Below are 21,990 nucleotides of genomic sequence, written 5' to 3'. Positions count from 1 at the left end.
CAAGGACATCCATTTCTTTCTCAAACAAAGAAAGGAATTTGAGATGGAGAGAGGAAACTTATTTAAGTTCAGGATTAGTTCTTTCAACTTCACATTTTGTAATGAGAATTGAGTAAAAAAAGACCAGCAAAACGAAAGGCATGGCCTCATATTTTATTTTATTTTTTTGATAACCGTGGTATCCGGATCAGCTTTCGTGCACCTCGCTAATTCCACAAGACACCTGTCACCTTCCACTGGCAACCAAGGCTAGGCAGATAGGAAGAATCACTTAGTCATATATCATATACATATATATATATATATATATATATATATATATATATATATATATAAATAAGAGAACCTTAGGCCCGCCTACGTGACGCCACCACAAACCAGAATTCTCTTTTAATTTATTTATTTCCAAACCTAGCCTTCCCCTTTCATGAAAAGTTGCGACTGACACCATTGCTTATGTTACAGATCCTGGTATATATTTTTACAGTCATTAATTTATACTTATATTATTATGGATAAATGATAAGATGTTACAATTTTCATTTTCCTTTACATTATTAATGTTTTGTTATTACGTAATCTTGTATGTAAGACAATAAAATGTTTTAGTTTTAATGACTGATAAGTTTTAAGTATTATTTTATAAATTTCATAATATTAAATTCCCGTGCGAAGTGCGGGTTATTTTCCTAGTGAGATTTAAACCTGACACCTACTAGCTCTAAACACTCATAATTGAGTCAAGCATTTTGAAGATCACTATCTTGGACCCTTATATGAGCTGCTAACCACAAGTGTCAATCCTAAGATAGATAGGCATGTGAGAATCAGACAGGGAGATGTATATACCAGACAAAATGACAATGTAGATATGGTGTCATTTATGTCGTATTATTATAAGTTATCTCAACAACAGTCTGGTGGAAAGGATTGAATCCCTCCAACATTAATTACAGACTTCTAGTCAAGCCATCCAAGTGAGAAAACTTCTAGATATATTTGTAATTTTATATCATAAATATTTTTTATTTATGGATATTTTTCAATGTTTCTTCATAGATATTTACATCATCTCAAAGTCCATATTTTATAGCTGTTCATGGATTGGAAAGTTAATTGAAACCACAAGACAAATTACTCTTGCTAAAATGGAATAGCAAAAGCTTCAACTGTCTGTTGTTATCAGTGTGTGACATATTTTTAATGTACACACGTATAGCTAAGTGTGTTAAATTGATTAAAATTTGTCTGTGGACGAGTATGGGAATGGTCGAGTGATGACTTGAGGCTTCGTTTACTGCCTTCCCGGAGCTTGAAGATGCACACATAAGAAGAAGCTAGATGTGGGCTTTAGTTGTCATAAGTACTTGAACAATGTGGTGCATGTGGCACAACTAAAAACACAAGCCATTAAGATGTTGAATAAATAACTAATCAACATTCAGGCTCCAATAAGAGGATAATTCAGGATTTCGAAAAAAGCATGAAACTATTTTCAACCTATAGGAGTGAGTAATTTGGTCAGATTTACAATCACCAGAATACCAGTAAGAGCTTATCACTGCGACTATACATAATAACTTGATCTCTAAAATGATGCATTTGAACAACCCTGTATATGATGATCCAGGTATTACAATCAATTAGGGTGGCGTTGGAATGAGACAAGTGCATGAAATGCTAAAGAAACAGAGGAACAAAAGCCGAAGAGCACCTTGAAAGATTGGAAGAGAAAGTAAATCCAACCATTCCCAAAAAATTCCAAATTGTGAACACCTCCAGGAACTGCTGCAAGTTCCATCTCAGTGCGATTGTGACTCGAGGAGGACGTTCGTGGCTATATTAACATCATTTCTTGAATGGATGAGTGCCTGCCTTGCTGAGTTCCTATCAAAGCCCATTGATACCAGCATAGAAATAGCGTCTTCTGGTGGTTCTGGGGTGGATGAAACTGGAGCTGGGAAATTCCCCTGAAATATGCAGGAGAAAGCAGTAGACTCATGTTAGAGCGTTCATAATCTTTCAAAAAGGACCATAGAAACTTTAGATGTGACTGAAGTTGGTTTTCTATTGGAACACACCAAGAATCAACTCAATGATGATGAATATGGGCCATCAATTCACTTATAATTTGAACAAGGTGACCTCTCAATTCCATTGGTCCAGAAAATATTTGAAATCCAACGACATAAGTGAGAAATGTGAAAGCTAAACTTAACTGATAAAACTCTTAACATAATAAACAAGATTCTAGAGTGCAAATAGCAGTTCATTTAGTTTAATCACTTGGCATTAGCCATCTGGACGTTGTGGCTGAAATAAGACTCAGAATTCTCCAGTAGACATGGAGAGAACAATCAATGTTTAATCATTAGCATACTCTCACTTGAACATCAGAAAAAGGTAACTTTGCAGTAGGTATAAGAATAAAAGTTCCACAACTTGATTATTTATTCTTCTTTCATTGTCTCTTTTTTCCCCTCTTAATCACGTCGCTTTCTAGATGGATTAATCCTTCTTCTTTTCTATACATGGAAAAAATATATGGAACTTGAAACTTCTGATTATTCGTGTGTTTATTTGCCTTCTCGTCTTTCAATATTCTTTTTTCACTATTCTGCTCCACCATCCTCGCATGGTCGCACCCCATCTACTGCAGCTCTCGCCCTCTCTGTGTGAGAGAAAAAAGAGAGCACTTCCTTTTCAAGTAAACTCCCCACCTCCCACCCTAGGAAAAAAAAAGAAAAAAAGAGACAACGATATACCCAGTGTAATCCCACAAGTGGGGTCTGAGGAGGGTGTATATAGAAAAGTTCAACTAGTCTCTTTTTTTTTTTTTTGGTCAGTAAAGGTAAAGTATTCTCAATTATGTTTGACATAAGCCAATGAAGAGAAGATAAAAGTTGTAGATTAAAGCTAGCCAGGGAGAGGACGTGAGATGTTGATGGGAAACAAATAATAATTGTTTCTCTTCTTTTATTTTTTAAACTCTAGACTGTTTCTCTTTAAGGATTGGGTACTTGTGAACATCTCGATCTCTAATAACCATGAAGGGATATCTTTTTTGGAAAGTCAAGTGCTTTATATTTTATCCAATTGGAGTAATACTGGTCCAATTTCAGGATAGACAATCCAAGGAAGATATTTGTTTTAGATGCATTTCTTTCAACTTGCCTGACACGGAGACACACAGTTTTCCCTTGAAACATCAAAGAGTTAACTATACTAACTAAACCAAGGCATCAAAAACAATACTCACCTCCATTTGGCGACCTGCAAAGGTTGGTACGTTTCCTGGAGCATTTCTTGCTGGTGCAGAAGGCGGTGGCAGGTTACCCGTCGATGGCCAAGAAAGTCGAGAAAAGAAGGATGTAATAAATTCTGGGAACTAAAAGAAAGAAAATTGATGCAAGTCAGATTCATAATAAAACATCAAGGAAAATCATGTAAGATAAAAGGTGCACCATTAGCATCTCAAGCAACAAACTATTTGGAGAATGTTATTTCAAAACCATAAAATCAGTTGTCAATTCTACAGCGGTGCTCAGAGTTCTCTACTTCGATGAAGCTTACCAACGTGTTCCTACATTGCATTATTAACTTCAACAGGAAGCATTTGCTTTGCCTTCCAGCAATAGCATTCAGCCTACAAGACACATTCAGATCTAACTACTTGATGAGAAATAGAGCCTAGTTATTTCTTGTAGTCATTCAAAAGTCAGAACAAGGGTTATTCCCATCAACTCAGATAGAAGGTCCATGTACTTCCAACTACAAGAAATTCAAGTACAGAAAAGCAATGCTAATGACTAGCAGCAATATTCTATATAAGTGCATGCAAGACTAAGTCAAATTCTCCAGGCATATTAAAAGAGAGAAGTGATAGTATCACATAAATACCTAATACCATGAGATTACAGTAACTATTTTCAGAGAATGCAAACTCAGTAGAAGCAAAACCTAAATATGTATAAACAGACAGAGACACACATAAAGAGTGAGAATTTTGACAATAAGAACAGGGCAAACCTTCACTCTCCTAATACGGAAAAAGTTCAAACGATACAAGCAACCTGCAATTATTCCACAGAGCCCGGGTACAATAGATCTTTTCCAGGATGAGAAAAGAAGCTGTAAGATAAAATATCAAGTAAATATGGATGATAAGAAACTCAATCTAGGACAATATTTAATTAGAAGCCGTGATAGAGTATATATACCTGGAGGCCAGCTAAATAAATAAAAGTCTTGTCAGAGAAGTGGAGACTAAATAAGCGGAACCGGGTAGAAACCGGAATGTCGAGATAAAAGGGCACAAAGGAAGAAAAAATGAGTCCATAGGACCCAGACAGGATACTCAAGGAAGGATCTGAAAATGAAGAATTAAAATATATCAATGGCTAAGGAACCTGTTTGTCAGTTTCAAAAACATTAAAATATATCAATGGATCAGATGCTTCAATATTCCCTTTTCTTGTAGGATATTATATGGCATTAGAAGGACACTTCAATATTCTATTTTCTTGTAGGTAGGATATTATATGGCATTAGAAGCCAGAGATGATTGAAGGTTGACAAAAATGAGCACTAATTCTTTCAAAGAGATGATCAATCTTATAAACAAAGAACAGTTGGAGTAAGCCCTTTATCATAGCTGATGATTAGGAATGACCAATACCTTTAATAAGTTGTAGAGCAAGAACCTCAAGTAATAAAGAGACCACAAAAGAGAACAGCAGGAAAACCTGCAAAGAAAGGGGTACAAAAATAAAATACACTGCAGAAAAGGAAAAATAAAAAGGTAGAAAAGAGAAGGAAAACAGTATCTACTGTGACTTTTATTATTTGCCTATTAGTTGATTTAACGCCTGTTGCCTTTATTTTTTGTCCATTGTTATTAAGCAAGTTGAAGCTGCCACAATAACTTATCCAAGAAAAGTACTACCCAAAATAAGCACTTACAGAATATTTGTTCGAACCAATTTGCCTCTCGAAGACGCGGAAGTAGTACAGCAGATATAATCCAAATACTAGTTCAGGGGTAGAAGAAAAGGTAAAAGCCGATATGATCAGCTTCCAGATTTGAAGCTTCTGGAAGATATCCTGGCACAAGCAAAAAAGATGCATTAATTAGCAGTTCTACTATGGCGCTACAGGGAATCCTACTGAAACAATGAGATCATACCTAAGAATACAGTAAAAGAGAACACATCTTCTATTAAACAAAATTGTATATTAGGAGAAACAGAACCCGATATTTTATAAATTTCAAAAACTCAGAATGGATTTAGCTATGAGATGAAAACACATATATTAGGTTAAAAGAGAATCTTATATTTCTCCAAAGCTCATCTATAAAACAAAAAAATTATATTAGGACAAATAAGAAACAATTTATTCTTAAGTTACCAAAACAAACAGATGTGTGAGTTTGGTGCTTCTAAACCAACTAGGAATGTGTGGTATATCCCCTGCTGTTACAAACAAGTTATATGTCTTCACATGGACATTGACAGAGCTCGTATCTCTTCAAATTCGAAAGTTTGATAGTAAAATAGAAGAAGACCATTTACAATCTAGTATTGCCATTGGATGATGGGTATTTTGTAAGACTATTAGGCCTATTAAACCTATATATTGTATTAGCAACCTATCAAGTGAGCATATAAAGTCTATATTACTATTGGATAAAACAGCTTGATGATGTCATAATAAAAAACAAATGTGGTGGCATTAGCAGAGTACCATACATGGTACGAATAAAACCATTTGATATTCAATGTTACATGGACTCTTTTTCAAGAGGACATGACATTGGTATGACCACTTCATAAGAAAACGTCAAAATAAACCAAAAGTCTCCTACAAATTGTATGTGAGCTTGTCCACAGACAAACCTGTACTCATACTTGATAAACCGGACGTAGTAAACATGGATTCAAGATTAGCTAGCTGTATCTGCTAATTGTGCTTAGTCATTCTTTATTGTGGAGTTTGGCTAAGGAGTATATGTGGTTCCAAGCTCATAAACCAACCATTTAATTTTATCCACGTTCACAGACAAGGAAGAGAACTGTTAAGTAGCTTCATGGAGTAACAAACCTATGTTCGATAGATATAGAAGATAACCTATTTTAGTATAGCCTCAAAATGCACAACACTGATAAATGGAAAACGATCCAGCAATATTGCTATTACATAAGCATGCATGACTAGATGAGAAAACATGATGTATTTTATGCTCTTAGACATAAAGAGTGAGTATCCCCTCAGAATTTTTTTTAAAAAAGGATTGTGTACACCTTAACAACTATCCTTAGCTCCCACTAAACTTATAATTGGACAAGGGTCAAACTAAGCAAACATATTTCATGCACAGAAGTATACATCAAACACAAATATATGAAATCTCCCAAAACCAACTGTCAATATGCATTGAACTAAGTAACATGCCAGTCTAGCTATAGTTGTGTTCACTCCCATCTCATATTGACAAGATGCTACGATTCAAATCCAGATTTAGAAACGTTAATGGGTCACTATGCACTAAAGATCCAATCTTTATATTCTTTTCACAGTTCTAAAAACCCTCAAACCTAATTCAACTCAATACACGAAAAGGGGGTGAGACAAAATAGCAACATCATAACACCCAAAAGGTGAAAACTCTTCCATCACTATCTAAATACCCAAATCTACAAAACAAAAAATTATCCCCACCAAAAAAGAACCAAAACCAAGAGATACCCAGAAAGTAGAACTACCTGATAAGACCATCCCAGCTGATTTCCACGGCCACGAACACCAAATATGATGGTGAAGATAGTACACGCAATTACCAATGCCCTTGTCACTGGTGCATTGTCTACAACATCAAAGTGAAAACAAAATTAGAAAACAAGCAAATCCGTACACTAAATTCATCAAAAAAAAAAGCGTAATTGATGTGGGATTCAAAAACTTACTGAAACCAGATGGTCCGACGTTCATATTTGCAGCGATAAAAACGAGATTTTTGCCCTGTTTTCTACCTAACAAAGATCTGCTAAGTCCTACCTAATTCTGAAGAGACAAAAAGAGAAAACGAAGATCAATTTTGCTTTGATTACAATGAACTAATTGCCTTTTGTTTGCTATATTTACCAGTTTGACCTGTTACACACTTTGGGTCCTTCCTAATTTGAACCCAGAAAGGATTGATTTGTTCTTCACCAAGATCAATTTTTCTCAAAGGGGAAAACAAAACCCTTCTATACTTTTTAACAAGACAATATAAAAATTAAAAAAATAAAAATTCAAGCAATAAAAACATGTTACAAATTGAAAAGTAATTTCTTCCTTTTTTTTGTAAAGTCAATTTTGAAATTTAAAAAAAAAAAAACTTGTTTATTTACCACTCACTTTCATCGTTGGATTATCCGTTGTGATTTCTAAAATATAGTTATTTTAGATTATTTATTATTTTTTAATCTTAGTGGTATATTATTTTTTTTGTCCCTAATTACTTGTCCACTTTTTCTTTTATACTTTCAATTAATTACTTTGAAAAAAGTAGAACTTTTTGAAAATCTTAAATTTTTAATCATTCACTTCATAATTAATAGGGATAAAATCGTAAACCCACTATGTCAATAATTATTTTCTTAATAAGTGTGTCAATTCAAAAATGGATAAGTAATTAGGGATAGAGGGAGAATTAAAGATTACAAAAAACTTCATTTATATAGAGAAATTATAGCTTAATATATAAATATGTATAAAATAGTTAAATCCGTCTCATATTTATTATCTTCTAAGGACTATTTAAACAAATAAAAAATCAATATTTTTTATTTTTTTATTTCTCACTCAGTGTTTGAAGTCCACATTGGAGTCCCGACTAAATTTAAATTGCGCATTGCAGGGCCCATTCAGAGTAGCGTTCCTGATAGAATTTTCTCCATATCCAAGGATCGAATCTGAAACCTTTGATTAAGCATGATTAAAAAAATATATGTATATTTCATTGATTGGTTGCATGACTATCAACTTTGTAGAATCTGAAAACATTGGTGTAGTCATATTTTAAACGGTTTTGTTTTTCATAGATCATTGGCTTAAGTAAAATATATATACACTAATAAAAAATTTATGTTAAAGATAATGGAGGGAAAGGGAATAATGGTTATCGAGTTATACTCCCTCTGTCCCTAATTATTTGTCCACTTTTGAATTGACACACCTATTAAGAAAACAATTAATGATATAGTAAGTTGATCATTTTACCCCTATTAATTATGAAGTGGATGAAAAGTTCTACATTTTTCAAAGTAATTAGTTATTTAATTGAGGGTATAATAGGTAAAAAAAATTATATTTTTTTGATTTGTCAAAATAGACAAGTAATTAGGGACAACTATAAAAGAAAAAATTGACAGAGGGAGTATTAACTTACGCCTCAAATGTATTTTCGATTTACATTTCAAATAAAAACTTCTCCATTCCCAAAGATAACGACACTATAATTATTCAAATCATATATTATGATTATAGGATATTATGATTTACATTACTTTTTTTTTAAAAATTAAGCAATTAGAACAAGATATACTAGAGAGTAGAGAAGGTTAATTCAACAAGATTAAATGTGTCGACCCACACAAAAAGAAGTGGAACAAAATGAGTGTAATGAGTGTATTACACGCACACATATCAGATGAGAAAGGGGTTTAAAATAAAATATTGTATTTGAATGAGTTTAAGGGTCTATTTGGTAAAACCATAAATACAAAAGTCCAACTTACAACAGAGTCAAGTACAAGGATCTCCCAGGTCATTCTGCCAAAGCACAATATACACCACTTTGGGAAAACTATCTAAATTTCTCTGTACTTTGAAAAACAAAATTTGTACTTCCACAAGCACATAGTAACTTAGCTGCATCTCATATACTGGCCACTGTATCAAAGTAGTGTCCGAATTTCAGCAGAATACTGCAATGGATGTCGTACTTATTGGTCTCGTAGTATGGCGAGCCACAGAGAGCTTAGCACTCGAAAACGCGAGAAGTATCCACTTATTACAAGAAGAGCACGGGCTGATTGTCTGGTTGTCAATACGCGATGCAGTTGTTCCAATGTTTGCCGACGCAAATTGTCCGCCTGTTAAAAGTGCCAGAAAGATGCAATGACTTTTAGCTTAACAAGCATTCACAGCATATCCATGCTAAACAATCCAAAAAAAAAACAGGAAGCAGCAACAAAAATAGAGTTACCTGAAGGAGAAAATCTTCAAGAACCCCTAAGTTCCACATAGCACTTGCCATTTGAACCATATAATTACCTACATCCCCTGGTGTCCCGTCAGTAAATGGATATCCGTTGGCTAATGCCTCCCCCAAGGATTGCTCCAACACCTGCATACCTTGTGAGAGAGCATCTTCAGCTTCATGGCATGTCCGCTGCATCATTTTAATTGCTAATAACTGTTGCTCACTCAGAGGCTCTAACTGATTGCCTAGAAGCTGCATTACCAAAGAAATCATTTCACGAAATGAGAAACATACTCAATGTAGTCCTACAAGTGGGGTTTGAAGAGGTAACACACATTGAAGAAAGATGAAACACGTTAGTCAACATGGTCCAAATGTGTTCTGTCACCTGTTGAATTCGGGAAAGCTTTTAAAATAAATAAAGACAAGAGTGCAGAAATCAAGAAATGGATAATGTTAATTTCGTGATAAAACACAAGGAATCAAACAAGTGATGAATTGAAGAAAAATAATCAATGAGTTTGATTTGAAGAAGGAGTAGGTAAGGAGTTTTAATCGAAGAAGGAGTCTTATTTGAAGTAGAACTCTTCAAGTTATTGTTGAATTGAAGAGTTGGAGTTCGATTACAATACAAAAGAATCAATGAATTTGATTTGAAGGAGGAGTTTGAATTGAAGGAGTCTTACTTGAAGTAGAACTGTAAGTCAAGAGAGTTCAAGTCAATGAGGAGTTTGAAGTAAACAATAACTCTGTGAAGAATTGTGCTTAAATAGAGGTGAAGTCATCCAGAATACTTGTGCACTTACCGAGTAAAAAATAGCAATTGAAAAATTGACTTCGCAAGTGCTACCAGCGAACTGAAGGAACACATCGAAAAACCTGGTCCTTTTGCAGAGTTTATGTGTTAGGAGTTTTTCTTTGGGATTGAGTCTTGATGTAATTTAGTGAGTTATAAATTGAATTAGGCATGTTTAGGAGTGTTGTCTTCAGGTTGTGACAACTCGAAGAGTTGGGAATACATTTGTGTTGAAGTTTAGAATTTATATTTAGTTCTTAGGATTACAAGAGTTGTAGAAGGTTAGGAATTATAGTTAGTTCCTACGATTGCAAGAGTTGTAATCTAAATCCATAACTTGAAGTTAAGGAATTAGAGTTAGTTTCGTAGGTTGCAAAGTTTGTAATCTATTTTTTGTGGAGACTTAGTGATTTAGTGAAATTGAAGTTAAGTCATGTAGGGGTACAGGTCGTGGATTTTTACACCTTTTGAACCGGGTGTTTTCCATGTAAAAATATTGTGTTCTTTATTGTTCTTATGGTTACATTGGAACATGTTAGGCAACCTATTTCACTCATAAATTACTAGGTCGTGGAGAATAACACACGACACCTCATTCATTGGGAAAGTGAAACCACCCAATCTTTAGCAAGTATTCTAGATTTTCACAAACATAAATCAATGAAGTTCCACATACTACGAAGAAGTTATTAGTCCAGCTAATAATGGGACCTTTTCATACATGATCAAAAAGTATAACAGCTTTTTACAATCCTATACAAGGGAAGTCTAGATGGGAGATATGGAAGAACTGCTGCAAAATTGCCTGCAAATGAGAGCAAGAAGAGGTCACCTTAAGCAGTAAGGAGGGGCGGAAGTCACCAATCCACATAAAACACCGCTCAGCAGGGGTTTTCCACATCCCTGACAAGAGATGCTCTACGTTACCCTTGGCTGCATTTGCTTTCATCCTATAAACCTCATCGTGATGTGCAATGGCATTATCCACAATACTTCGCAGTTCAGGATCACTTGCATGTGAATTGACAGCAGTCCTTAATTCATTGATGTGTTTGGTGTGTTCTTCCAACCATCGACTATATTCTGTATCAAATGGTAAGGGCCCTGCAGAATGGCAGCATCTGAAAGGTCATCTTAGCACAAGGAAACAACTTTTTGAGTGCAATCAGGAATACGATAAGGGGTTGAACGTCATCTTATTAAGATAAGCCAGTCTAATACAAAAAATGACATGCATGAAACTAAATGCATAAAGCAGCAACTGATTTGTTCATCATCTTTATCATAGCAACCATCATAAGTGTGAAAATTATGAACATCGACCAAGTCCATGCACATTGAGGACCTATTAAAAGCTGCAATTAACTTTGTTCCTTAATTTCAAATTTAATGTAATTCACAGTGTATCGACACACAGATGGATTTCACAAGTTATACCATCAGTTAATGGAAAAATCAGGATAACTAAAGTTCTGCAATCTTCTTCAAGTAGAAAAAAACACATTATTTCCAGTCTTATTTGCTTCCTAAACACAGACCACGCAATAATGTATGTTTGACTGCAATCTATGGTGGATGCTTTTCTGTCTAGTGAAACCAACTATTCCGATTCAACCGAACCTTCCTAGAATTACCCAAATCCTGTATAATAAAGAGTAATTGCTAAATAACAAGCAACTCCTAGTTCAATTTGGTAGAACAATCCCATCAATTTCTTGTTTGTTGAAATGAAAAAAAGAAAGCAAGGGCACACAAGTTCAACGACTAAAAAAAGGCCATACCACTTTCGCGCTGTTGAGGTGCTCGCTGAAAGTCTTGCTCCAACTGCGATACGTGGACGACTTGTGCTGGCCGGCGGTCACCCCTCCAAAGTGCAGTGGAGCTCACAAGCCTAGGGCCTTCCCTATCACTCATTGCATCCATTCAGCTAAATGTTCTGTGAGCTCCGCCCATGACTTTTATACCAGAGCTTTTGCTCCAATTTTGTGGAAAGTTTCCCCGGATAGTTAACCATGTTTGGGAAATTACTTTAAATATCATTTATGTTTATTTTAGGACTACAATATCACCAAACTTTACCTTTTTTCCTCAAAATATACTTACACAAAAAAAAAAACATTGTCTCTCTCCTAATAGGATGCCATGTCACATTATTCTTTTTTCATTACTAACATTTTTTTTAAAAAAATTTAGACAACCTATATGACCTAGTAAAAGAAAATTACATTGCCCAAAAATTTTTACCCTAGTTCTAGGGGATTAGGCGGCAAATCCAAATATGAGCTCCTCCGATTCTTCAAGAAAATATGTCGCTTCCTCCGATTTTTCAAGCAAGATAATGTTTTTATATGGACACTAATTGGCAATGACACCTTTTTGTTGAGTCCGGAGCCAAAAGTGTAACTTTTTTTTCTTTAAAAAACAAAAGCAGCACATCAAAAAAAAAAAATTTAACCAAAAGGGGAAAATAGCTCCAGACGAAGCGATTTTAATCTCTGCCGATTTTCTCAAAAAAATATTTTTTCTTTAAAATTGCTGCTATTGCAGCAATTTTGTTTAAGAAATTAAAGAAAAAAGTTCTGAAGTTAAATCGCTGCTATAGCAGCGATTTTGTTTAAGAAATTTTTTTTTAAAAAAAAAAAACCTACCCTTGCAGAGAATTTAATAAAAAATAAAAAATAAATAAAACTGAAGCCAGCGATTTTCATAAAAAACTTTTTTTTTAAAAATCTTTACCCTTTCAGCGATTTAAATGAAAATAAAAAAAAAATTAAAACTGAAAATCGCTGCTTCGGCATCAATTTTTTCTTTAAAAAACTTTTTTTTTAAATGGCTGCCGCCGGAAATTTATGTAATTTAAAACTTGTTCTTTATCTATTTTTTTTAATTCCTTAACAAAAAATCGTTGCTATACCGGCGATTTCACTTTTTTTTTTTTATATAGCAACGATTTTAAAGAAATAATAATAATTATTTTTTGAGAAAATCGCTGTCAAATGCAGCGATTTTTATTTCTTTTATCGGAACGGCGTCAATTTTTGTCAGAAGAAAATCGATCCGTCAGGAGGGATTTTGCCCTTTTGGTTAAATTTTTTTTTGATGTGCGCTTTTTGTTTTTTGAAGGAAAAAAATGACCCTTTTAGCTTCGGACTCCCTTTTTGTTGATATTTTAATTCATTAGAGTAATAAGGTAACCATATTGTCAAACTACAAATGATATAATGTTTTTAAAGAATTTTAAAAAATGTTAATAATAAAAAAGGAATTAAAAAAATGTTAATAATAAAAAAGGAATAATGTGACATAGCATCCTATTAGGAGAGATATAATATTTTTTTTGTGTCAAGTATATTTTGAGGAAAAAAAGTAAAGTTAGGTGATATTGTGGTCCTAAAACAAACATAAATGATATTCCTAGGTAATTTCCAAACATGGGTGACTATCCAGGGAAATTACTCTGTGAATGGTCTCTCTATGAGGGCTATACATGGGTTGGTTTGTTTCGGTTTTTCATTAAAAAAAAGTCTAAACCAATTATGTTGGTTTATTAAATTTAAAAATCAAATCAAATCACATAAAGTTGGTATTTTCAATTTTGGCTTTAGTCGGTTCTTTGGGTTTTTTTTTGTTTTTTGGTTTGTTGGTTTGTTTAGTTTTTTACAATTATACGGTATTTGAAAAAGAGATCAAATATTTTTTCACTTATCTGTGTGATAAACTGAACTTAAAAAATGTTAAATAAATAGAAATTTTTGAAAAGATGGTAAAATTCACATGAGTACAAAATATATTTTTTGAAATATCAACGTTCATTTTGTTAAATTAATAAGATTAAAGGCTAGAGGCAAACTAAATACAAAACAAAATATTTACAAAGTAAATTGCTAACTTCGAATTTGAAAAACTATAACAATATAATTGTAACTTCGGATCTTAATACAAAATAAAATATTTACAATTTTTACAAGCCCAAATTTGAAATAAAATAGAGAGAAAATGGTCTAAAACCCCCCCAACATATAACCGAAATCTCAACTACACACTCCAATTTTACGAGTGTCCTATTATCCACCTGAACTTTATATTTCTCTATTTTCTACACACCTAAGTGCTGACATGTCATGAGAGGTGTTCTCACTGCCTCTAGGCGCATTAGAAGGTGAAATTTGACGAAAAATTCCTCTTTCTCCGACAGTCATCTTCCCCACCTTTAAATAAACCATTGTTTCTTCTTCCCCACCATTAACCCGTGTTCCTTTTATTAAAAAAATCAACATTTCCTCTAAAAATTAAGTAGGGTTTAGTTGTTAATGTTCATTTCTACTTCAAATCTTGAATTTAGGGTTTGTAATCTGCTCTAATTTCTTATTTAGGTCTCTAATTTGAATTTTGAATTTTCTCGAAATTCATCAAAAATGGCACCTCAATTTCCAAGCCAGGGTCCCAACTACGACCACCTAATCCACTGCCGTTGGTGCCACCATTCATCCCATCTTTCAGGGCTTTAACTCTATTGTTCCTCCGACATACAATCGTTGCTTTGTTCGACAAAATGATCCACAAGCAACAACTTCTGTTGACTTCAATCGGACTAGAAACTATGGAGCCATATATGGAGGAAAATGGGGGGAAAACAAGAAATGGGGGAAAATGGGGAAACAACAAGAAATTGGGGGAAAAACAAGAAATGGGAGCTTCAAGGCGGGGACCCAGCGCGTGAAATCACGCAGGACGAATTATTTGGTTTATGTGTTGAGGTCAGCACTTGTGTAGAAAATAGAGAAATATAAAGTTTAGGTGGGTAATAGGACACCCATGAAGTTGGAGTGTGTAGTTGAGATTTCGGATATAGGTTGAAGGGGTTTTAGACCATTTATTGAAAACTATAAACTAACTAAAAATATATCAACAAAGTAGATTATAAATAATATTTTTTATCTATAAATAAAATAAAATTATATATATATATATATTTTATGTTGGTTTGGTTTGACTTTTTTTCTTTTAATACCAAACCAAACCAAGAGTAGTTGGTTTTTTTTTTCAACCGCCAAACCAACCAAACCAAACTACAAATTGGTTTTTTTTTGCGGTTTGATTTGGTTCGTCGATTCGGTTTGGCTTGTACACCCCTAGTCTCTATAAAGAACTCAGTCCATGACTTATAATAATAATTTTCTAAGGAACTATGTAAATAAGAAAAATATTTTTTTTTATTTCTCATCCAGTGTTTGGAGTTCATACTAGAGCCCCGACTAAATTCAAATCGTGCATTACAAGGCTCAAGATAGAACTCCCGACATAATTTTCTCCATACTTTGAAAAATAAATTTTGTACTTCCACGATAAAAATAATAATATTTCGTTGATTGGTTGCATGACTATCAACTTTGTCAACTACAAAGTGGAATCTGAAAATATTGGTATATTCATAGTTTAAAAGGTTTTTTTCCATAGATCATTTAATATATTCATAGTTTAAAAGGTTTTGTTTCCATAGATCATTGGCTTAAGTAAAATATATATACACTAATAAAAAAAGGGAAAAATTATGTGTATAATCAAACATATACTAGTTAATTAGGGAACATAACTATAGTTTGCCTTAATTACAATTCGCGACCTATTTTTAGATATAATTACGCGGCTCAGCTTTTTAATTTTGTATAACTCGTACGTTTGCATAATTCAGAATTTGTATAATTGTTACGCTTCTGATGTTTGTAATTGTATAAATTAGTTATTTCGAATTTATACAAAAATAACTGAATTATACAAATGTACCTACGAATTATACAAATTCGCGAATTATCAACTTAAATTGTAGTTATAGCACATAAATATGCAAATTATAGCTATGGTGCATTAAATTTATTATAGTGGCTATTTGCAAAAGTTCCAAAAAAAAAAGTTTATGTTAAAAATAATGGAGGGAAAAGGGAATAATGACTATCGAGTTATATTAACTTACGCCTCAAATGTATTTTTGGTTTACTTTCAAATTAAAACTTCTCCATTTCCAAAGATAACGACACTATAATTTTTCAAATCATATATTTATGATTATAGGATAGTATGATTTACGTTACTTTTTTACAAAAATTAAGCAATTAGTGTAACAATTCGTACAGAAAATTTCATCATTAAAGTAATTCCACAAGATACACTAGAGAGTAGAGAAGGTTAATTCAACAAGATTAAAAATGTTTCAACCCACACAAAAAAAGTGGAACGAAAGCACAATATACACCAATTTGGGAAAACTATCTAAATTATAAACATCCCTGCTAAATTTCTCTATACTTTTCAAAACAATTTTTTACTTCCACAAGCACATACAATACCACTTTAAAATATAGTAACTTAGCTGCATCTCATATACTGGCCAGTGTATCAAAGTAGTGTCCGAATTTCAGCAGAATACTGCAATGCATGTCGTGCTTATTGCTCTCGTGGTCTGGAGAGCCAAAGAGAGCTGAGAGCTCGAAGACGCGAGAAGTATTCACTTATTGCAAGAAGAGCATGGGCTGATTGTCTGGTTGTCAATATGCGATGCATTTGTTGCAATGTTTGTTGACGCAGGTTGTCCGCCTGTTAAAAGAGCCAGAAAGATGCAAAGACTTTTAGCTTCACGTATTTTGCCTCCAGAGACGACATAAAACTAATATAACAAACCAGAAATCTCTGAACATGACTGGCTGTCTTGAATCATATAATTCACAAGAGAGATACAAGTATGAGACAGAAGGAGAATTGTTGATTTAAGAATGTATTGGCGAACATAACCCTTCGGTTATTTTATGACCTCATTAGAGGACATAAAAGGACAAAGTATCCAGACTTTTTTTCCAAAGATCAATACAAACAAGACGTATTCTGAAGATTCTGTGGGCAATGCATGCTGGTTGCAGTTACAAAGACCTCCAGAACAACATTTGCTTTCCCCCGACTTCTACATGTTCAAACAACTGAACGAGCATTTGCAGCTTATCTATTGTAAACAATTTAAACAAACAAAGAATAGGAAGCAGCAGCAAAAATAGAGTTACCTGACGGAGAAAACCTTCAAGAGTCGCTAATTTCCCCATAGCCATTGCCATCTGAACCATATAATTACTTACATCTCCTAATGACCCTTCAGTAGCAGGAGATCCGTTAGCTAATGCCTCCGCCAAGGATTGCTCCAACGACTGCATACCTTGTGAGAGAGCATCTTCAACTTCATGGCATGTCCGCTGCATGATTTTAATGACTAATAACTGTTGCTCACCCAGAGGCTCTAACTGATTGCCTAGAAGCTGCATTACCAAAGAAATCATTTCACGAAATGAGAAACATACTCAATGTAATCCTACAAGTGGGGTTTGAAGAGGTAACACAATGGTCCAAATGTGTTCTGTCACCTGTTGAATTCGGGAAAGCTTTTAAAATAAATAAAGACAAGAGTGCAGAAATCAAGAAATGAATAATGTTAATTTCGTGATAAAACACAAGGAATCAAACAAGTGATGAATTGAAGAAAAATAATCAATGAGTTTGATTTGAAGAAGGAGTAGGTAAGGAGTTTTAATCGAAGAAGGAGTCTTATTTGAAGTAGAACTCTTCAAGTTATTGTTGAATTGAAGAGTTGGAGTTCGATTACAATACAAAAGAATCAATGAATTTGATTTGAAGGAGGAGTTTGAATTGAAGAAGGAGTCTTACTTGAAGTAGAACTGTAAGTCAAGAGAGTTCAGGTCAACGAGGAGTTTGAAGTAAACAATAACTCTATGAAGAATTGTGCTTAAATAGAGGTGAAGTCATCTAGAATACTTGTGCACTTACCGAGTAAAAAATAGCAATTGAAAAATTGACTTCGCAAGTGCTACCAGTTAACTGAAGGAACACATCGAAAAACCTGGTCCTTTTGTAGAGTTTATGTGTTAAGAGTTTTCTTTGTGATTGAGTCTTGATGTAACTCAGTGAGTTATAAATTGAATTAGGCATGTTTAGGAGTGTTGTCTTCAGGTTGTGACAACTCGAAGAGTTGGGAATACATTTGTGTTGAAGTTTAGAATTTATAGTTAGTTCTTAGGATTACAAGAGTTGTAGTAGGTTAGGAATTATAGTTAGTTCCTACGATTGCAAGAGTTGTAATCTAAATCCATAACTTGAAGTTAAGGAATTAGAGTTAGTTTCGTAGGTTGCAAAGTTTGTAATCTATTTTCTGTGGAGACTTAGTGATTTAGTGAAATTGAAGTTAAGTCCTGTAGGGGTACAGGTCGTGGATTTTTACACCTTTTGAACCGGGTGTTTTCCATGTAAAAATATTGTGTTCTGTATTGTTCTTATGGTTACATTGGAACATGTTAGGCAACCTATTTCACTCATAAATTACTAGGTCGTGGAGAATAACACACGACACCTCATTCATTGGGAAAGTGAAACCACCCAATCTTTAGCAAGTATTCTAGATTTTCACAAACATAAATCAATGAAGTTCCACATACTACGAAGAAGTTATTAGTCCAGCTAATAATGGGATCTTTTCATACATGATCAAAAAGTATAACAGTTTTTCATAATCCTATACAAGGGAAGTCTAGATGGGAGATATGGAAGAACTGATGCAAAATTGCCTGCAAATGAGAGCAAGAAGAGGTCACCTTAAGCAGTAAGGAGGGGCGGAAGTCACCAATCCACACAAAACACCGCTCAGCAGGGGTTTTCCACATCCCTGACAAGAGATGCTCTACGTTACCCTTGGCTGCATTTGCTTTCATCCTATAAACCTCATTGTGATGTGCAATGGCATTATCCACAATACTTCGCAGTTCAGGCTCACTTGCATGTGACTTGACAGCAGTCCTCAATTCATTCATGTGTTTGGTGTGTTCTTCCAACCATCGACTATATTCTGTATCAAATGGTAAGGACCCTGCAGAACGGCAGCATCTGAAAGGTCATCTTAGCACAAAGAAAGCATCTGAAAGGTCATCTTAGCACAAGGAAACAACTTTTTGAGTGCAATCAGGAATACGATAAGGGGTTGAACGTCATCTTATTAAGATAAGCCAGTCTAATACAAAAAACGTCATGTATGAAACTAAATGCATAAAGCAGTAACTGATTTGTTCATCATCTTTATCATAGCAACCATCACAAGCTGCAATTAACTTTGTTCCTTAATTTCAAATTTAATGTAATTCACAGTGTATTGACACACAGATGGATTTCACAAGTTATACCATCAGTTAATCAGGAAAAATCAAGATAACTAAAGTTCTGCAATCTTCTTCAAGCAGAAAAAAAACACACCATTTCTAGTCTTATTTGCATACTAAGCACACACCACACAGTAATGTATGTTTGACTGCAATCTATGGTGGATGCTTCTCTGTCTAGTGAAACCAACTATTCCGGTTCAACCGAACCTTCCTAGAATTACCCAAATCCTGTATAATAAGGTGTAATTGCTAAATAACAAGCAACTCTAGTTCAATTTGATAGAAGAATCTCATCAATTCCTAGTTTGTTGAAATGAAAAAAAAAGAAACTAGGTCACACAAGTTCAACGACAAAAAAAATAGGCCATACCACTTTCGCGCTGTTGAGGTGCTCGCTGAAAGTCCTGCTCCAACTGCGATACCTGGACGATTTGGGCTGGCCGGCGGTCACCCCTCCAAAGTGCAGTGGAGCTCACAAGCCTAGGGCCTTCCCTATCACCCATTGCATCCATTCAGCTAAATATTCTGCATAAAGAGCTCAGCCCATGACTTATATAGTTATATATACTAGAGCTTTTTTGCTCCACTTTCGTGGAAAGTAGTTGGTGTGAGCCTACAAGTATAATACATAATTCAAGATCTGTGTTTGGGGGTAGGAAGTATTATACTTTCTTCAGATTATTTATTCTACTATTTATATCTTAGTAATGGCCTAATGGGATAAGTTATTTCATACATTGGATAACATATTTCGGAATAGTTAATATTGGGATAACTTGTTTTCATCAAACTATTTAGATAAAGAGATGAGTTCTATTTAGGCAAGTCAAAACTTGGTGTAATATTAGGATAGTAATTATATAATCTAATAATTATGATGATCTATTTATTTGTCACAATGAAATTATAAGTCTACGGTTTAGTTGTATAATTGCAATAATTAGGCTATATTAAATTTATAAATAAAAGTTAATTATCTAAAATTAAAATTTTATATTAGACAAATAAGACTGTTATAAATTATATTAAATTAAATATTTAAGATATATATTGTCTTTAAAAGTAATTGATTTATATTTTTTAAAATAGTATATTTTAATTAAATTAATCATAAAAATTGAAAGTACAAGATAATGAACATCATGAAATGCATGTTTGACAGAAAGATTAATATTATAAATATAATGTCATAAAGTTATTAAAATATTTGACAAAAAAAAAAATCTATCAAGTCTTAACTAAAAAATAAATGATTTGCAGTATAAAACATCAAGTCAATACTATTAAAACAAATTAAACTAAAACATATAACATAAGTTCTAAATTCAAAACTAAAAATTTAATATAATACTCTTATGATTTAAAATAAGAGTATTATAACCTTATTCAACAATAAATTATACTTTAATTTAAAAATTAGAATACTAGCAAAATTATGCTAATTAAAAAAAATAGATAAGATTGGAGGCTCTTACTTTGGAAAGTCCGAGCAACACTTACATGCCTAAATCGGTTTATAGGCCCAATCTTCTTCATGACATGTCTTTATTTCCGGAATTTTAAGCTTGGAGGCTCTTACTTTGGAGAGTCCGAGTAACACAACCTAAATTACATGCCTAAATCGGTCTATAGGCCCAATCTTTTTAATGACATGTCTTTATATCTGGAATTTTAAGCTTGGAGCCTCTTACTTTGGAGAGTCCGACGAACACAACCTAAGTTACATGCCTAATCGGTCTATAGGCCCAAACCTCTTCATGACATGTCTTTATTTCCAGAATGTTAAGCTTGGAATGGAGGCTCTTACTTTGGAGAGTCTGAGCAGCACAACAAAAATTACATGCCTAAAATCGGTCTATGGGCCCAAACTTCTTCATGACATGTATTTATTTTTGGAATTTTAAGCTTGGAAGCTCTTACTTTCCCTATGATGTACACAGCTGATCAAGAAGTTCACCTTGTTGAAAGTGTATGACCATCACATTGCGCCATGCCATTTACTAGATTGCAGCAACCTCCTTTTCCATTGCTGCAACTTCTCTATGCTATTTTTGACCTCAATATGCGCGTTTCAAACTTGTTATACCTCCATTGGTGTGTTTTGTGATATCATCTGGTCACAACATCAGGGGAAATAGAGCATAAACCTCAATAGCTTCATCTCTCTCATTGAGGTTCTCATAACGAGCTTCGTGTAAGACTACATAACTAGTATTTCTCACCTTTAGCTCATGTGCTGCGCCTTTGCAGAGCATATTCAGCAATTATTGTAGATATATATATAATGAAAGGATATGATTTATAACTGCTACATTCATGCAGGACAATTCTGTTGTTAATTGTTTAGCCAGAGTTACTTTTCCTGTCAAGTTCTTACTAGAACAGATAATTTTGGGCTTTGGTTTGGCAGGGGCCGCGCGAACGCAGGCCCCCTCTGCAACAAATTATGACATAAGCTCGACCACTTGGGCCGACATTAGGCAGACACCCCTCCAAAGTGCAATGGAGGTCACAAGCCTAGGCCATGGGTCTAATTGATCGTCCATTGACCCCATCCAGGTAAGTATGTTCTCCAGTCTGCTCAACCCATTATTAATACTACTGCTTTTGCTCCACTTCTCTCTCTTAGATGCTGATGTGGGACAAAATTCATGAGAGATACATCATTCTAATCAGTTTCTCTTCTTTTTTTTTCTTTCTATTTAATGGATTAAATGATAGCTATATATAATTTTGAT

At 33.9% G+C, this 21,990-nt stretch overlaps 3 protein-coding genes and 1 non-coding gene across 4 annotated transcripts; all 4 read right to left on the bottom strand.

Moving 5' to 3' along the window:
- Nucleotides 1–1,476: 1,476 nt before the first annotated feature.
- Nucleotides 1,477–7,233, bottom strand: LOC125806832 (rhomboid-like protein 20). The gene is made up of 8 exons (XM_049486582.1): nt 6,966–7,233; nt 6,765–6,865; nt 4,963–5,103; nt 4,679–4,745; nt 4,221–4,369; nt 4,030–4,131; nt 3,260–3,388; nt 1,477–1,970 (listed from the first exon to the last, which is right to left on the bottom strand). Exons 1-8 carry the CDS (start codon nt 6,988–6,990, stop codon nt 1,803–1,805), a joined length of 882 nt encoding a protein of 293 aa, XP_049342539.1. The 5' UTR covers nt 6,991–7,233; the 3' UTR covers nt 1,477–1,802.
- Nucleotides 7,234–8,990: 1,757 nt separating this feature from the next.
- On the bottom strand, nt 8,991–11,969 carry LOC125806839 (TGACG-sequence-specific DNA-binding protein TGA-2.1-like). The gene is made up of 4 exons (XM_049486589.1): nt 11,828–11,969; nt 10,879–11,150; nt 9,254–9,502; nt 8,991–9,140 (listed from the first exon to the last, which is right to left on the bottom strand). Exons 1-4 carry the CDS (start codon nt 11,967–11,969, stop codon nt 8,991–8,993), a joined length of 813 nt encoding a protein of 270 aa, XP_049342546.1.
- A 4,190-nt stretch (nt 11,970–16,159) lies between these two features.
- LOC125806836 (TGACG-sequence-specific DNA-binding protein TGA-2.1-like) lies at nt 16,160–19,780 on the bottom strand. Its single transcript, XM_049486585.1, has 4 exons — nt 19,623–19,780; nt 18,692–18,963; nt 17,096–17,344; nt 16,160–16,637 (listed from the first exon to the last, which is right to left on the bottom strand). The coding sequence occupies exons 1-4, from the start codon at nt 19,762–19,764 to the stop codon at nt 16,488–16,490; spliced, it is 813 nt and encodes a 270-aa protein (XP_049342542.1). The 5' UTR covers nt 19,765–19,780; the 3' UTR covers nt 16,160–16,487.
- A 1,878-nt stretch (nt 19,781–21,658) lies between these two features.
- LOC125807159 (U1 spliceosomal RNA) lies at nt 21,659–21,819 on the bottom strand. Its single transcript, XR_007441653.1, has one exon. It is a non-coding gene; the product is annotated as a U1 spliceosomal RNA (small nuclear RNA).
- Nucleotides 21,820–21,990: the final 171 nt, after the last annotated feature.

This window comes from Solanum verrucosum, unplaced genomic scaffold, assembly GCF_900185275.1.
Source record: "Solanum verrucosum unplaced genomic scaffold, falcon-dt-bn FXZP01000196.1, whole genome shotgun sequence".
NCBI classification, from domain to species: Eukaryota; Viridiplantae; Streptophyta; class Magnoliopsida; order Solanales; family Solanaceae; genus Solanum; species Solanum verrucosum.
Note: the sequence above shows the minus strand (reverse complement) of the source record. Positions and strands in the feature narration are given on the sequence as shown.

Bases quoted from the DNA above. Each gene is read 5' to 3' on its own strand.
- LOC125806832 (XM_049486582.1), bottom strand. From the start codon at position 6,990: ATGAACGTCGGACCATCTGGTTTCA. The intron at 4,746-4,962 runs GTAAGTGCTTAT...CTTTCTTTGCAG, and splicing joins TTGGTTCGAACAAATATTCT to GTTTTCCTGCTGTTCTCTTT. The intron at 3,389-4,029 runs GTTTGCCCTGTT...TCTTTCTTTTAG, and splicing joins TCCGTATTAGGAGAGTGAAG to TTCCCAGAATTTATTACATC.
- LOC125806839 (XM_049486589.1), bottom strand. From the start codon at position 11,969: ATGGATGCAATGAGTGATAGGGAAGGCCCTAGGCTTGTGAGCTCCACT. The intron at 9,503-10,878 runs GTGACCTCTTCT...TTGGTAATGCAG, and splicing joins GCCCCTCCTTACTGCTTAAG to CTTCTAGGCAATCAGTTAGA. The intron at 9,141-9,253 runs GTAACTCTATTT...CACTTTTAACAG, and splicing joins TTGAAGATTTTCTCCTTCAG to GCGGACAATTTGCGTCGGCA.
- LOC125806836 (XM_049486585.1), bottom strand. From the start codon at position 19,764: ATGGATGCAATGGGTGATAGGGAAGGCCCTAGGCTTGTGAGCTCCACT. The intron at 18,964-19,622 runs GTATGGCCTATT...GCCGTTCTGCAG, and splicing joins ACCTCAACAGCGCGAAAGTG to GGTCCTTACCATTTGATACA. The intron at 17,345-18,691 runs GTGACCTCTTCT...TTGGTAATGCAG, and splicing joins GCCCCTCCTTACTGCTTAAG to CTTCTAGGCAATCAGTTAGA.